The sequence below is a fragment of the Gymnoscopelus braueri genome (assembly GCF_963280865.1).
Source record: "Gymnoscopelus braueri genome assembly, chromosome: 21".
NCBI classification, from domain to species: Eukaryota; Metazoa; Chordata; class Actinopteri; order Myctophiformes; family Myctophidae; genus Gymnoscopelus; species Gymnoscopelus braueri.
In genome coordinates this window covers 43,722,510-43,740,217 of record NC_137623.1, presented here as the reverse complement: position 1 = coordinate 43,740,217, position 17,708 = coordinate 43,722,510, and the positions used below count along the sequence as shown (strand labels likewise).

At 40.9% G+C, this 17,708-nt stretch overlaps 2 protein-coding genes across 4 annotated transcripts in view; both read right to left on the bottom strand.

Annotated features, from left to right (window-relative positions):
• The window catches only part of slc4a2b (solute carrier family 4 member 2b), an 84,052-nt gene that overhangs the window by 39,082 nt on the left and 27,262 nt on the right, over positions 1–17,708 (bottom strand). For all 3 annotated transcript variants that reach the window (XM_080417141.1, XM_080417142.1, XM_080417143.1), the window contains exon 3: positions 14,667–14,826. In XM_080417141.1, the coding sequence (XP_080273267.1) occupies positions 14,667–14,714 (48 nt within the window). In that variant the 5' untranslated portion in view covers positions 14,715–14,826. The remainder of the gene's footprint in view (positions 1–14,666; positions 14,827–17,708) is intronic.
• Positions 1–17,708, bottom strand: part of LOC308076720 (B-type lectin plumieribetin-like) — an 87,557-nt gene that overhangs the window by 59,375 nt on the left and 10,474 nt on the right. The window lies entirely within an intron of this gene.

Sequence of the window (17,708 nt, the reverse complement as noted above, 5' to 3'; positions counted from 1 at the left end):
TCGCAGTAGTCGGCAGCAAAAGGTATCCGAGCCGGCTTCCACCAGCATGGCAACACTGGAGTGTGTGGAATCTCCACGCCTCGATTAAGAACGGCGAGCAGATATCTTCCATGCAACGCTTATCAAACCCCTCGTGATGGTTTAATCAGAACCCTATCTCGCCGCCTGCCACCTTCGCCAATCTGCCCATTGTGGGCAAGAGGCAGAGCAAACAACACTCTCTCGTTCGGCCTTTGAGGACAAATGGCCGCCTGAAAGGACGTGTCGTGTTTGAACAGCCGGGGAACAATGACGGCAACGTTGACATTAATCTCAACATTTTTTGCCACATGTTAAGCCTAAATATTGACCAAGTTGCTGTTAGTCAAACAACCTTGGAGCACATTCACAATGCAGCTGAATTGGCACTAAACGCACCCTGTGCTGTTCTAGACATTATTTTCCAGAGGTTAATATTGACAGATGTGAAGAAACAGGGACTGTACAATGTGTGGAGGTTGCATTCAAAAGTATTCCGTAAAAAAAGGGCGTTAAAACCACATCTGTCAGTTCTGGACCAATGAAATGCATGTGGCACTGATCCCTTCCCTGCTTAAAGGAGTAGTACACCCAAAAAAAAAAATCCTGAGCCAATAATTTGATGACCGGCGGAGTCTCCTACCTTTGATGATCAATCTAGTCTAATGAATTGAATACCAAGGACCCCAATGGAAACAAGACCGCAAGGAATTTTTTGGATGGACCTTTTAGACAAAGTATTATAAATGTAATTGTGCCGTTTAAATTTTTTGCCTAATACAATATTCAATCAATCAAATCATTGGCTTAGGAATGCAACAAAACTAAACAATCTCCATGAATTCAAGGCTTCATGAGGTGTGTAATTGATAGAAAATACGTTTTTCTTTTGATGAACCATTCCTTTAACCAATAACCTTGAGTAAATTCCTAAAAGCAGTGTAATTGGAAAGTCTTCAAACGGCTTTGGGTTTCAGGTCAGGGTGGGAATGCAGTGAAAGGGTGTGTGGATGATACTATGATACTAGGGTGGACAGTTAAGCAATGACCAGAGATTCTCAGCATTCAGTCTGCTCTGTCCATATTACAGTAAAGCTTACCGTGGCATGTCAAAAGTGCAGCAATGTGGAGCCACTTTGTACAATCTGTACAATCTGATCAAAGCGTCCTTCTCGATGCCGTCTAGACCTTTCATGCGGAACGTTTCGTGCGGAGAGCGTTTAGGACCCTCACCCTCTCTCGCTTCTTACAGCCAACAAGCTCGGTGTTTGACTCTTGACGATTGACAGGGAGTACGTCTTGTGACAGCATTCACCGACCCAGCCTCTGGGTAACATGGGCGATCAATAATAAGTTCATGTTGGGGATTTGTAGTGCGCCCCCCCATCCAGATATTACACTGGCCCGGGGTGCAGTCCGAAGAAGAAAGAAAACATAGGACAAGACAAATAAAACCAGACTAGGACAAGAAGAACTCAACAAGAACCTATATGAGTACTCTACAGTGAAACGGTGGGTCTTAACTTAACCCATTCAATCCAGGAAAGCATCCGTGTCATTTCAGATTTCTTTGGCTATTCAAAAATAGCAGATATACAAGCGCAGCACCGAGTGCCGTGCTATGAGCTTGTAGATCTGCTATTTTTTGAAAAATCGGGCAAATCTTTGAATGTATATATGGCTTAAAGCGAACCTTTTTTACTCTGATCTGTGCTTCTGGGGGGGGTCCCTGTAACAATATATTTTGAGATGGGGGTCCGCGGCCAAATACATATAATTTTGGGGGTCCTTGACATTAAAAAGTTGGAGCACCACTGATATAGCAACATACTGATAGGATTTAGAAAACATTTTTAGATGGCCGCGGACCCCCATCTCAATATTTTTACAGGGACCACAAGAAGCAAAGATTGGAGTTACAAATATTCACTTTAAAAACATATATATTCAAAGATTTGCACAAATTTGCTAGATCTAAAAGCAGATCTACGAGCTTGTAGATCTGTCATTTTTGAATAGCCAAAGTATAAAATAACGGTTTAAGTGGTTACACAGATGCGTTCCCGGTTTGAATGGGCTAAGCATGGTTTTAAAAGTCCCTAGGGTGGGGGCAGCTTTGATCCTCAAAGGGAGTTTGTTCCACAACGTCGGTGCCAACACAGCAAAGGCACGGTCACCCGTCCTTACTGTGCAGGACCGTGGAGTCTTATAAGAATAAGGCTCTAATAATAAATCATACCGGGTGATTCAAGGTAAGCTAGTATGCTACCCAGTCTGTCCACTGCATGCCCTTGAGGGAGGACGTCGGGTACAAATTGCAGCTTCCCCATTTAGAATCATATCGATTGGATTCAGGAAATCAACCCCGAAGAGCCAGGGGAAGGAAAAAAAAAATATATATATATATATACTGTATATAAAACATAATCTGGCACATTTGGAGTTTAACCCATTGAATCCGGGATTTTAGATTATTTTATACTTATTTATTTTATACTATTTTATACTAAAAATCTTTTTGTGCAAATCTTTGAATACCAAAATTCTTTTAAACAACATTTTTAACTAAAATCTTTGCTTCTGGGGAGGGCCCCTGAAACAACAAATTTTGATGTGTTGGTGGCCAAATACATATAATTTTGGGAGGTCCTTGACATGAAAGTTTGATAACCACTGATATTATAGCAACATACGTTTTTCAGAAAACTGTTAGGATTTAGAAGACATTTGTGAAGATTTGCACACATTTTCACGATTAAAAAAAGAAATGGCAGATCTACAAGCTCGTAGCGCGGCACTCCGTGCCGCACTATGAGCTTGTAGATCTGCTATTTTTGAATAGCCAAAGAAATCTTAAAATGACATAGATGCAATCCCGGATCGAATGCGTTAAAGAGCTCTATGAAAAAGGAAACAGAAATGTCCTTCCACTTCATCTGAACTATTTCAAGGAGTGTTTTGTGGGTGAGCCAACATGCCAACCAACATTGAACATTAAATGTACATTAGTGCTGAGGGCACGGCAGGACATGCACTGGACGGCCACGTCGGCCAGTGGTGTTTTCTAGGTTTTTTCGGCGGGCATGACGATTATCATTCCCTGCATGACATGTGTGTGGTCAATGGATTAAATGGTTAGCAGTGGGTAGTAAAAGTACTCGCATGTTTTACGTAAGTAAAAGTCCGGAATTCAATAGCCTACTTGAGTAAAAGTACAAAAGTGTTGGTATCAAAATGTACTTAAAGTACCAAAAGTAAAAGTACTCCTTGTGCAGAATGTCCCATTTCAGAAGTTCAAAATGTATAAACAGTCATTGTGAGCTTGTAGATCGGCTATGGCCAAAATAAATAAAAAATAATAATCAAAATCTACAAAGTAACTAGTAACTAAAGTTTTCAAATAATTGTAGTGGAGTAAAAGTACAATATTTGCCTCAGAGATGTAGTGGACTAGAAATAAAAGTACAGAAAATACTCCAGTAATGTAAAAAATACCTCCAAATTGTACTCAAGTACAGTACTTTAGTAAATGCACTTAGTTACTTTACACCACTGATGGTTAGTAGAGGGCTACACTTTTTTTCAAAACAAAATTTCACGTCATACATACTACGTATATACTGTAGCAGTAGAACACACCACTGAGTACGGCTACATATAGAGAGAGGCCTGAGTTATGGATCATCTGTATGGTGTGTCGTATACAGTGGGGATCAAATCACACGCCGTCAGCACTTGGAACGGGAAGGGGAGACAGCAGCAGCGGATGTTACAGAGCTCATGTACAGTAATATATGAGCTGTTGGGGCTGCAGCTTCATGATGTCCACACAAACTGTTGTGAGCGGCCGGGGGCCTATTTTAGTAATGCACAGCTTGTCTGAACATTATCATACTGTAAAAAGGCATTTACCCTAACCCTTGTGTCCAAGTTTAACTGTCTAACCAAACGGTTCTCTAACTAATGTGGGGTCGCGGGAAGGTGCCGTTGGGGTCACGCATTGGCAACCCATAAAAATAAGATATGTTTTTTTATCAAGAAACGGTAAAAAAATAAGTGCGACCAACGTGAAGAGGACGGCCACTACACTCATATACACACACACACACCCACACACACAGCTGACAGCTCCGCCTCCAACAAGCAGCAGCACAAGACAACACACACATAAGCCCATGCAGAGGCTGAGCCACACAAACTTATTTCAGCTGTTCATAAACGATTTACTGAGGACCTATGCTCAATATGAGCGGGTGGTACAAAAACATGGACCACGGGTCCATTTGGTTCCATCTGTATAATTAAAATTTAGATTGCGATGTAACATTACCGAGCTGCTCGCTCGGAGCGGGGAGATCATTCTCACAGACAGACAACCAGCGATAGAGAGAAACGCCAAAGATAAAACAGAGAGCTGGATCAAGAAACACCACTGGTTCTAGGCTAGAACCACCAGAGTTGCAATATGTTAAACTTCTAGCAACATATTTTGGCTAAAAGCTTAAGGACGGGTACAAATACATGGAGCACGGGTCCATTTGGTTCCATCTGTACCCTCGTGGAGTACTGTACAGTATGAGGGTGGCAGAGTCATGTCAGAGCTGAAGGAAGTGGTATTGGCGTAGTTATTAATACAGACCCTTGACATCTTGTTTTCAGCTTATCTACCTTTTCTCAATTCCAGAGATGGTGATCATGGATGCTCCATATTAGTCAGACACACTAAAAGCAGCACAATGAAACCTTATTTTTTAATGTTAATACAATATAACTTATATAATCTGTATGGTAGAGTATGTTAATACAATTGGGGTGGTTGCATTTTGTCTGCCTGCTCTTCTATTGAGACATTTAGATTGTGTCAAAGGTCACGTCTGACCTAGACACAGGATCTGACACAAATTTTTAACCTGATGGGCAAGATTCAATATATCCTCTGAACAAGCAGGCCGGCTCTATTAGCTCAGTGGTATATTTTTTTTGCGCAGGGAACGGCGGGTTCAAATCAGGGGTAGAAGAGGGAAGTTACTTGACCCTGGCAATTACAGCTTTAAAGCGTCGATATTTAAACCTAAACAGCGCTGGGAACTTGAAAAGAAATCCCACTCTCTCATACTTGCAGTTCACTCTCTCATACTTGCAGTTAACATTTTATTTTAAAAATACCGTTTTAGTTTAATCAAAAAAAGAGAAAAAGTTAAACGTTCAGAACCTAAGATATCGTGATCCGAAGATTTGCTGCTCCAGTCACTTCTTTAACTTATTACTTAAAAAGGCTGTATCTCGGCTCCTGTGTACTTTTTTTTTTACTGTGTATTTTTGGCCGAGACATGCTATTTTCAAAGGCGTATAAAATTGAACAGGAGGTCGCGATGACATTTATTTTTTTGCGGAAGCACAGTGAAACCCGCTGTGATTAGCAACCATCAGGGGATCGATCATACTGGAGATAAATATTCTGTGACTACTTGAAAAAGGTAAGAAAATCGAAAAATCAAATAGCTATTGGCTATTCAAAATAGCGCTGTGAGCTTGTACATATGCCATTTTTGATTTCATTTTTTTTAATCTTGAAAGTGTGAGAACGACTCATTTAGAAGGTATTTTTAGAATCTGCCTCGGGTCTTAATGGGTTTTAGGAGAGGCACACAGTGTTCTCCTGCTCAGAGACCTCACCCTGTGGGCTCCAGGCTCCTGGCATAAGTAATCCAGGACACCTTTAACCCATTCAGACCTGAGGCCCATCCTACAAATGTCTTCCAAGAATTTTCTGAAAAAAGACGTATGTTGGTATAATATCAGTGGTGCTCAAACTTTTTCATGTCAAGGACCCCCAAAATTATATGTACTTGGCCGCCGCCGCAGATCTACAAGCTCATAGCGCGTCATAGTGCCGCGCTATGAGCTTGTAGATCTGCTATTTTTGAATAGCCAAAGAAATCTAAAGTGAAGGGGTTGAGATTTGCGCCAATTTTCACGATTAGTGCTGCACTATGAGCTTGTAGATCTGCTATTTTTGAATAGCCAAAGTATAAAATCATGGTTAAAGTGGTTAAAATATAGCTAAAATCTAAAATTATACGGACGCTTTCCCGGTTTGAATGGGTTAAGACAACACTGAGAAGTAATTATTACCTCAGTTTATGGGAACCCAATACTAGTGTGTCACAAGCACCACACAACAGCACGTGCCATGCATCCACCAAACGCACAGGAACTGGACAGGAACTTAACCAACAACGGCTAAGTTAATGTTACGCCTGATGTTACTCAAAGGGACCACATTCATTCAGAACGATCACGTAAAACCTACAACTGTCAATAATCAACAAATTGTGACATACAGCAGATTGCTTGAAAGCCTGACAACCAAAAGATTCAATACCGTTGCCACAAAAGGAGAAGGTCCAATGACCAAAAAAAAAGACATACTTGGGATTCTTCCATTATGGTGAATCCTATAACCATGATGGTCAGTTCTTTGTGTTCAACCAGTACAAACTCACCTTTGCTGTGTACAGGAACTCCATCAAGTTCCATATAGGTTGTGTTACGTCGACCCTGGCTAAATATAGGGCGAGGACTTTAGCTTTTCCTGGGTGAAAAGATAAAAATATCAACCTAGACACGATGAGCAGTTGTTTTTTTTAGACCTCAACGCTGTACGTTCCCCGTTCCACTTCCCTTGTCACATGACTAGGGAATCTCCTCAACGGCAGGAAGAGGCTATCACACGGTTTCACAACTTCAGCCCATCCGAAAAACCAAACAGAGGCATTATCTGAACTCTCCCTGCGCCTCACATATACACATGTACAGACAAGACCCACTCATACACAGTTATGGAGATAATGATTAACTTTGGGAGAGGAAAAGCAAAGAGAACAGCCAATGACTGCTAAGGCGCTGTCATACAGCAAACAGTTTTATCTGTTCGTTAGTTAGTATATACCATGCATTTCATCCTAGCCAATTCATATTCTGGTTGAAATCAAAATATGGCTGACCATCTCAATAAGATACTGGTAATAAACTCTCAATAAAAACAGATACCTGGATTAAAGCAAAATTAAATCTCACAACTGAAAATGTTTGCATGACCAAGTCCTAATGTGCACTAGCATGCGTTGATTCCTAAACAATTAACACAATATGTACAATTATGATGTTTTAGTAATATTGTTCCTACTGTTCTACATACTGCCAAGTAACCAGGTGAAGAAATCACAGATTGAAGCTTTAACCTTTGCATTTTATATGAAATAGCCGAGACCATTAAGATTTTATGGAAGATGCCTCTGAACATATTGCGAGTTTGACCACTACAAATGCTATAATCTTAAAATAATAACCAAAAACAGCCGATCTACAAGCTCTCGCTTGTAGATCAGGCTATTTTTGCTGCGCAACATGCTTCCATAGAAGACATGCTGGCGTCTATGGAATCCACGCCACGACTGAAACCAGTCGTGGCGACTGAGAACTTTAATCCATAAATGATAAATCTTTATGGCAGCTGAGAAAGACTGAAACTAAAAAATGACATACCGATTGTGCAACTGAAATAAAAGCAGCATGATATGTCAAACGTTATGGGATCGTAATTGCCAGGGTCAAATAAAGGTGCAGCATCTGCAGCAGATGATCATATTTTGTTGCATCATGGCAAGGCAAAGTACACAACCCAAACCTCTACCAAAGTAGTCTTGCCCTTGAATACAACTCCAAAAAGGTGGACAAGATATAAAATATAATTGCTCCATTGATTAGAAATGGATAATTCTATATATGCTCCTCATCGACCTACATTGTACGGTGAAACAGCTCTCAGTCACTCTTTTAGCATGTAAACGAACGTATACAAAGTTGATTTAGACTATATAGTACCACCCAGTACGGTTTGCTTTTTTTAATAAAAATGTTAACTTAGTGTTGATTTTTCCATTTTTATTAGGAAGAAAACCCGGAATGGATCCGCGGATCCGGAACTTCAAATAGTATTTACTGGGTTTGGTGATGTTCTATATAGTCTGAATCAACTTTGAATACGTTAGTTTACGTGCTAAAAGAGTGACTTTGAGAGCTGTTCACTGTACAATGTAAGTCAATGAGGAGCTTATTTTTGAATTATTCATTTCTAATCAATGGAGCAATTATTTTCGATTTCATGACCACCTTTGGAGATCATGGCAAGGTAACTACACAACCCAAACCTCTACCAAAGTGGTCTTGCCCTTTAAAGGACACCGTTTTCCTGAGCTAAACAAAAAGCTCTTACACACAGGTTTCTCTTCTTGTATTGCATTACCGTAGCCGTCAATTTGCATCGACTTCAGACTTTCATAGAACAAGCATTTTGATCTTTTCTGTTTCTAGGGAAGGCGCTCTAAGAATGTCAAAACGTTCCCACTTCATTTCCTGCACAGTGTTTTGCAGAATTGAGTGGGTGGGGTAGGGTTTCAGACAGGGACTCACGCAGTGCCTTCCCTCTCGGTTGTTTGTGACCAGATAGCGTCCACCTCCCAGGAGGAGTCGGGCAGGCAGGCCAGGCCAGGCGGCCCCCCGCAGGGGGTCGTCTGGACGGCCGAGTGATTGTGCAACGACAGAGAGGAGAGGAGAGGAGAGGAAGCAGCTGACTGGACGCTGGGGCAAAAAAAACGCAGACGTCAGGGAAAGCAGGCATTTCCTGCAGTGGAGTGAAGTGAACATAGTAGCAAAAGCAGGGGTCTTAAACAGGGGGTCAGGGACCCCTAGGGGGGTCCTCGTCGGAGTTATTAAACTTGAACCACTTGAACTAGAGATGCACTGATTGAAAAATCCTTGGCCGATACCGATTACCGTTTTTTTTTTAAGTCTGACCTGCCGATACCGGTTTTACCGATACCGATTTTCTATCTAAGAACTAAACAACTGAGTCCCCTGTCGTCCAGTCTGGCGACCCCCTCCGTTGGCATAATGGGAGCCCGTGTAAGAGTGAAAATCGTCTATTACAACCGATGGAAAGTTAGTTTTTTCTCTACTACTGCTCATCGTGGAGTCTCATGATACTCAAACATGCACTGAATGTCGCGAACGAGCTACCGTTCGTGCAGAACGAGATGACGCTGGTTGCTTGTTTCTCACAGAACCTGGCGTCTGTGGAAGAAACAAGCAACCAGCGTCATCTCGTTCTGCACGAACTATATCTTAATGCAAAAAAAAAAAACGTATTTTGACTAAAAGCAAAAATAAATAAATACGGTTTTCCCATTCAGACACATAGCATGTATGTCTGCATTTAATTGTTTAAGGTGAGAAATGTACCTTATGTCAATAGTCATGGGGTCTTCAACAGGGGGTCCGGGACCCCTAGGGGTCCTCAGAGTTACTACAGGGGGGCCGCCAAATCTTTGTGTGATATGATATTTTTTACATTAACCACTAGCATCCCATTTTTTAGGAGGACTTAAGCCAAAAATAGCAGATCTACAAGCTCATGAGCTTGTAGATCTGCCACTGAAAGTGAAACTAACTTCAACTGCATGGACCGTCTGAGAAGCCTAGTTACGCACTTACTGCCTTTAAACTCAGTGATTGACCGACCGACTGTCATTGACTAGGCTATAACTGCGCGCAGCATTATGGAATATATAATGTATTCCATAATATATATATTCGATATATGTATCCTTATATTTCAAAGGTAATCAGCACCATCTGTAGGCTGTCACTTCTTGCTAATGTTTACAGAGTCGACTCGCACGATTTGATCATCATGCTGTTGCTGCGCAGTGCCCATGCAGTATCAATTTGACCGGCATAAAATAGGAATTTATGACAGTGACCGGCCGAGCACCGATCCAGCCGGTTTGACCTAAAACCTGCTTTTTTTAAATCGGCGGCCGATTAATCGGTGCATCTCTAACTTGAACCCTACCATCCCTATTCTGAGGGGAATATTAGCCGAAAATAGCAGATCTACAAGCTCTACAAGTGAGCTTGTAGATCAGCTATTTTCGGCAAAGAGGTTTGGTGTAGAGGGAAAAAGGAGCAGAACGTACAGAGCCAAAGATCACTAAGTATTGAGGGTTTAAGTGATTAAATGGCTGAAATTAACATAAAAATACTAATAATTTCCGTGTTGTGTTGTGGCACAACACTGATGATAGCGCTGTCAAACAGTTGAATCTGTAACAAAATGTTATACAATTTGTAGTGGGGGTCCCTGCTTCATCTCACGCTCTCAGCTAAGGGGTCCTTGGCCTGAAAAAACGATGAAGAACCCGAGCATGATTTGCTAGACGATCTACACGATTTGTACACGATTTGTAGAATCAGCCTCAGGTCTAGGGCTTGATGCACCTTGTTGAGCACTGTGCCGCACACCGAAAATAGCAGATCTACAAACTGAGCTTTTAGATCCGTTACTGTGTAGATCTGCGTATAACTCCGGGCTTAATAAGGGAACAGGGAGAAGTGTCTCGGTCTCTCTGGAGAGGTCTGTCTAGTCTTAACCCATTAAGACAGATCTTAATGGGTAGCAGATCTACAAGATCATAGCGCGGCACTCTGTGCCTCGCTATGAGCTTGTAGATCTGCTATTTTTTTAAAAATCTTGAACATGTGTGCAAATCTTTGAATATATATATATATTTTAAAGCGAAGATTTGTAACTGAAATCTTTGCTTCTGGGGGATTCTACAAATGTCTTCTAAATCCTAACAGTTTTCTGAAAACACTTAAGTTACTATATATCAGTGGTTCTCAAACTTCTTTCATGTCAAGGACCCCCAAAATTATATTAGACAGACAGACAGATAGATAGATATATTCAAAGTTTGCACACACTTTTTTTTTCTTCACAAATAGCAGATATACAAGCTCTGAGTGCCGCGCTATGAGCTATTTATGAGCTATTTTTTGAATATCCAAAGAAATCTTAAAATGACACAGATGCGTTCACGTCTTAATGGGTTAAGACGTTCCGGTTTTGACTGTGCAAAAACCAGACTAGTATTAATTTAACGGATATAAAAAGGTTAACAGTCTGCATTTGCCTCAGCAACATAATGGCGCCTCTAATGTGATCTTCTTGAGAGAGAGAGCCCCCTTGAGGGGGAAGAAACAGTGCTTTCTTTGGCCAGTAACACTGACCGTACCACAGGCCGGCAGGCCGGCCACTGGGCCAGTGTATTACAGCAGCCATGTAAATTACAGTATGCTTCTTCAGAATGCTATGTTCAAGCATGTTATTTTTGTATGTCCAGCACACTGGCATACAAAACTGCCACACTGAAGAAAAAGGAGAAGGATGCCTTTTCAGTTGTGCAACGTATGACGTCCTCCACTTCCAAGTATAGCAACAAGTAAGGTTTCAAAATGTATATCCGAGAGAAAGCAATGCCCGCAACACTCCAGATTAACCCCTTCAATCCGGGAACGCATCTGTCATTTTTAGATTTTTTTGGGCTATTTTTTAAAAATCGTGATTTGTTTTGCAAATCTTTGAATACATATTTTACAAATGTCTTCTAAACTTTTTTGAAAAAAACTTTTGTTGCTATAATATCATTGGTTCTCAAACTTTTTCATGTCAAGGACCCCCAAAATGATATGCATTTGGCCGCGGATTCCCATCTCAAAATATGGACCCCACAGAAGCAAAGATTTGAGTAAAAAAGATTTTGCAAAAAAAAAAAAGGGAAAAAAATATATATATATATTAGAGATGCGCGGATCGCGGTTTTAGCCGCGGTTGCCGCAGTTAACCGCAGTTTGGGTGGATTTGGGTCAATCAAATATAATTATTAATTCATATTGGATAAACCGCGGGTGAAATAATGCGGGAATTAAATTAATGATATCAATCTATAGGCCTATAATAGCTTTTAAAAAGCACTAAATTTCACCGTGTGTGCGTTTGTAGTATTTTAATATTACGTCATTTTACACCAGGCAAAAAATAGCCGCTCACGACATGTTGCTTTACAGGCAGCCAGTGTTGCCAGGTTGCGAGAGAAATAAGTAGCCAGGTCTATGAAAACAAGCCCAAAACAAGTGCCAAACAAGCCCAAAAGTCGCAACACAGAGCATTGTTTTTGCTCTGTGTTTTGTTTTCACTTTCTTTCTTTTTCTGTAAAGCACTTTGAGCTGCATTTATGTCATGAAAGGTGCTATATAAATAAAGTTTATTATTTTAAAAGTCGCTTATAAAAAGCTTATAAAAAGCTGACATGGCAACAAAGTGGTTGAAAGCGAAAGTAACTTAATGAAGACGTGCGCTTGTTGTTACCATGGTTGTGGATTGTATACAGTCACTGCATCGCGACAGTGGTGAGTAACACTGTTTATAAGAAAACTAACGTCAGGAAAATAACAATTATTTGGTGCGGTTGGTGCGGATCTATAAATAGGATGATATAAGTACCGCGGGTGGATGGCGGATGGATAATGAACTTGTTAACGCGGATTTGGGTGACAAAAAAAGCCATCCGCGCATCTCTAATATATATACACACACACACATATATATATATATACACATACATATACATATTCTCAAAGATTTGTACACATTTTCACGATTTTTCAAAAATGGCAGATCAACAAGCTCATAGCGCAGCACTCGGTTCTGTGCTATGAACTCGTATATCTGCTATTTTTGAATAGCCACAGTATAAAATAAGGATAAAGTGGTTACACAGATCCGTTCCGGGTTTGAATGGGTTAAACAAAAGTCTCCGGGTGCTATACGGCTCAACAATATCATGAAACTGAGAAAACAGCCCAGCACACCATAAATGTCCTTTTCACATAGTTTTATTTACACCTCTCCAAGGACACAGCAAAGGACGCATTACAATCCAACAGGTTTTCCCTCAGCATTGTCAACACAACGTGAAAGAGAGACATTTATCGTGTGCTGGCCGTTTTCTCAGTTTCAAAGTGTATAGCAACCGTGTCCACAGTTCGCAGCTCCTTTTTTTCCTATGTAACATGTAGAGACATTTCAACGTTTCATTGTGTGCGTGTAATCGTGCTGCATGGCTAGACAGTGACTAGATCTGTATGTGCCCACCTCCTCCTCCTCCTCTGACTGAGAGAAAGAACAGCACAATCCAAAACATACACTCCCAATGCCAGGAAGAAAGACTCAAGGAGCTGATGCAGCGTAAAACCCAGCAGCATACAGAGATAATGTGATGTGACGACAGGAGACAAATATGTGGCCATTAGGATATCAGGTAAAGTGATGCACAAAAAAACAAAAAAAGGACATGAAGAGATTACTGTAAAAAATATTTAGAAAAAAAAAACTAGAAAGTAACATGAGATATCAATGCTTAAACTCCATGCGTCTCCTCAGCTGTGGATTCTTCTAAACCATTTGCAGTTTGGAACCAGTGGTGGAAAAAGTACTCAAATGTTTTACTTAAGTAAAAGTAGCAATACCACACAATATAAAAATACTCTGTTACAAGTAAAAGCCTCGGTATAAAATAGGGCTAAAGTGGTTAATGTATGTTTTATAATATAATAATTTATATCTGCAAAGTAACTAAAGTTTTTAAATAATTGTAGTGGAGTAAAAATACAATATTTGCCTCTGAGATGTAGTGGAGTAGAAGTAAAAGTACAGAAAATTGGAAATATTCCAGTAAAGTAAAAATACCTCAAAATTGTACTTAAGTACAGTACTTGAGTAAATGTACTTTGTTACGTTAAACCACTGTGTAAAGTGATGCACATAAAAAAATAAATAAGATTAGTCAAAAATATAGAAAAAACACACTAAAAAACTAGAAAGTAACACTAGATATCAATGCTTAGAAAGTAACATAAGATATCCATGCTTAAACTCCCATGTGTCTCCTCAGTCAGCTGTGAATTCTTCTCAACCATTTGCAGCGACCATGTCGGGCAACAACCCAAGTTTTGTCCACGTTTGACGTGGTTGGTTCTTGAGGAGGGAGGTTGCTTGCTTGCGACGCCAGTTCATTCATGGCCGTTACCATTTTAGCTTGTGTGCAGATTAGTCAGATGCCATATAACCCCCCAGGGAAGATATGGCAGCTGATCACACACGTCATATGTGATAAATATATCCATCAATACGTCAGTATGAGAAACAGTGGAATTAGACTAAACAACAGCACCCAATATGTTAACTGTGTGTATGTGTGTATGTGTGCCTGTCACAATTATTACATAATCATCTAATCACAATTATTTTTGCATAATAGTTTCCATGTTGAAAAATGGACACATTTTCAATTAAAAAGAAGAAGAAATAGCAGAGCTTACAACGCGTCACTTTGTGACTCGTTTTAAGATTGTAGATCAGCTATTTCTGCTATTTTTACATGCATAAAATTATTAAAATGTCAATCATTTATTTTTATATATTTAAGTGATTTGTCATCTGCCCTGTGCAATTTTTGATTACGAAGCATGAAAGGCAAACAGATTTTTTTAAATTCATGTATTCCAATGTGTTCAATGCCAAAAACCCAATTAAATAGATTTTGAGTGACAATTAATTGTCAACTTAAATTTGTAATCGTGACAGCCGTGTGTGTGGGGGGGTGTGTGTCTCTGTGTGTCTCTGTGTCTCTGTGTCTCTGTGTGTGTGTGTGTGTGTGTGTGTGTGTGTGTGTGTGTGCGCTTACACTGTGGGTAGCTGAGGATGCCAGGTTGGGGGAGTTGGGCTTGCTCATGGCTCACGCTGCTGAAGAGGTTGGTGGTAAATGTTGGAACGTGTGGAAGAGGTGTGACTTTAGCCCTTCTCTTCCAACTGGGACTCAGGCAGCTTTTGGGGAACAGCATAACCTGGGGACAAGAAGTTTATGGTCGTGAACACTAGTGTGCTCAAATAAGGTGACAGGTTGGTGACAAGTACGGTAAGACTATATATTAAAGGTCAGGTCTATGATGCGTTAGAACCACATTTATAATACACTTATATATATATATGCATTTAATGATCTATAAAAAGGGTAACTGTCTGATTTTTTTTGCATAACTTATAACCGGGTTTATGGTGCTGGTCATAATGCATTATAAACTCAGTGGAACAGCACATTGTAACTACCAGGTAACACTTTACTTAAAGGACAGGTTGTTATAAATTGTCATACATGATTGTAAACATTTACGAGTGTTTACGAACAATAACGAGTGTTATAATGCCTTATAAGCTCATTATAATGCATTATCAATGCGATTATAATGCATAGACCCAAACTTTTAGTTAAGCGTTACCAATGAATATTGGGGGTCAACATGGGTCCCAGAATTCCGAGAGACTCCCGCCAATCTAGTTTAATAAGAATTCTTTGCAAGTCGTTTAGTCTAAAAAATGCAAGTCATATTATTGTGTCTATGGAAGATCACAGATTGATTTGAATAAAGAAGACTAAAGAATTATGATTGCAGCGGCTACAATGACAGCTCTGACAAACAACTGTAAACAATGAAAAGCATGTCTCCATTCATTAGAATGACTATAATGGTCCCGGAGCACTTCCTCATCGCCATCCAAGGTCATTAGCTACTGTAGTCAGATAAGAGCTAGATAACAGAGTGCTGCTGTGGGGCGGACGCTTTGATAAGTGGCAGCAAGTGGCGGCACGTGCCTGCCCCCCCACTCGATCCGAATACAACAGAACCAGTGTTGCCAGGTCTGCTTATTATAAGCGACTTTAGGCTCGTTTCTCTGTAAAGTTGCTTGTAAATATTTTGGTAGTTGCGGGTTGCTTTTGGGCTTGTTTATAAAGTATAGTTGCTTATTTGGGCTTGCTTCCAAATTTTTCGGGCCACCATATCTACGTCGCACCGCCAATCTGACTGATATGCCCATATATGGAGATCTCTGTATTTATCAGTCTGTCCTTTTTATGCCCATTCATGGAGTTCCCTGATGTCATCAGTATATGCCCATATATGGGCATGCACACTTTTGTGCACATAATGGAGCCGAGTGATTTGTTTGCGCCTGATGCCATACTCCATATTTGGGTGTATAGCTGCACTGGGAACTCCTTAAATAGTTAGGCTGAGTCATGGTAACAGTCAGAGGTCCGCCCGCCCTGTCCTCCCTTCAGCCAATTTTAATATACGATAGTTTAAACCAGTGGTTCTCAAACATTTTCATGTCAAGGACCCCCAAATGAATGTGCATTTGTCCACGGACCCCCATCTGAAATTATAATTTGTGTCAGGGACCCTCGTACCAGATTTGTGGTGTTAATATGCAACACATTTTACATGTTTTTTTTCCCCTCAAGATTTTTTTGAAAATAGCAGATCTACAAGCTCACAACGCGTCGCAATGCGACGCGTTGTGAGCTTGTAGATCTTTGAAGTACTCATGTGGCCTAGTAGTCACTTCTTTTGGGCTTGTTTTCATGGACCTGGTTGCTCATTTCTCTCGCACAATCTGGCGACACTGAACAGAACATAATAGTTTAACCACAAGAGTTCAAGAAGTAATCATAATACAGTAGATACAGTAGCATGAGAGGACAATCAATCTGGCCCCAGCTGTGGGCTTAACTGTAAATAAATACATTAAGGAGCAGGCCATAAAAACCCTGAAATAAAACCCTGACAAGGTGTCAGATGCTGAATCATGCTATGCTACCATGTGTTGATGAATTGAATACATAGGACCACAGTGGAAACAAGTTCCCAGGACTTGTGTCATCCTTTTAGCCTTAATGTACCACGTGCTGACTAATAAAGTAATCAATCAATCAAAAGGTGGATTTTGCAAAAATCCGTAACATTCTACAGTTGAAACTGCCTGGGATGGAGTCTACACAAGAATGCTAAGAATGGCACTAGGTGTCACATGGAAGGACCACATCAGAAGTGTGGTCCTCTAGTCTACGGGGACCTACTGTACCACGGGTCACAGACAAGTCAGAGAGAGAAGGATGAGGCTGGCAGGGAACTGCGTCAGGCACCCAGAACTAGTGGCAAGGAAACTGACACTATGGGAGCCAACCCAGGGCAAAGCCAGGAAAGGCAAGAAGCTGCACCACCTACGTAGATGCACTGCGGTGCGACAGCTTAGCTAACAATACTGTAGATCAGGGGTCTTCAACGTTTTTCAGGCCAAGGACCCCCTAGCTGAGAGAGAAATTAAGCAGGGACCCCCTCTATTGTATAAAAGCAAAGATTTTGGCTGCCCCCCCCCCCCCCCGGTAGTAACTCTGAGGACCCCCAAGAGGTCTCGGACCACCTGTTGAAGACCCCAATGCCAGATAGGAGAGTGTGGAGGGCAACGATTCAAGAGTCCCGAGTTGGTGTCGGCTAGACCACACTCGCACATCGCATCGGAACTTCATGCATAACAATGTCAACTCTGCAGCCTTTTTAAGATTAGCCTAGTTAGCGTCGTAATTCACTGAATCTCGTATAATTATTACACGGCTATGATTAGGGAAAGGGAGTATTTACTGGTCCTCTGGGATGTGATATTACTTTTCTGCATGCACCCAGCAGATGGTTTCTCAGCTGGCTCAGTTGTGAGCACAGGGGGGGAGTTTCGGTCAGGGACACAGACTGGGTCAAACCAGAGGCCTTCTGAATCCCAGACAGCTTCTCTCGACCCACTCAGCTATGGCTGCCCCTGCATTAAGCAAGCTCATTTAAGTTTTTCCATTTCAATGTAAACAAAGGCAAAGCAGTGGTTGCGACTGAGAAAT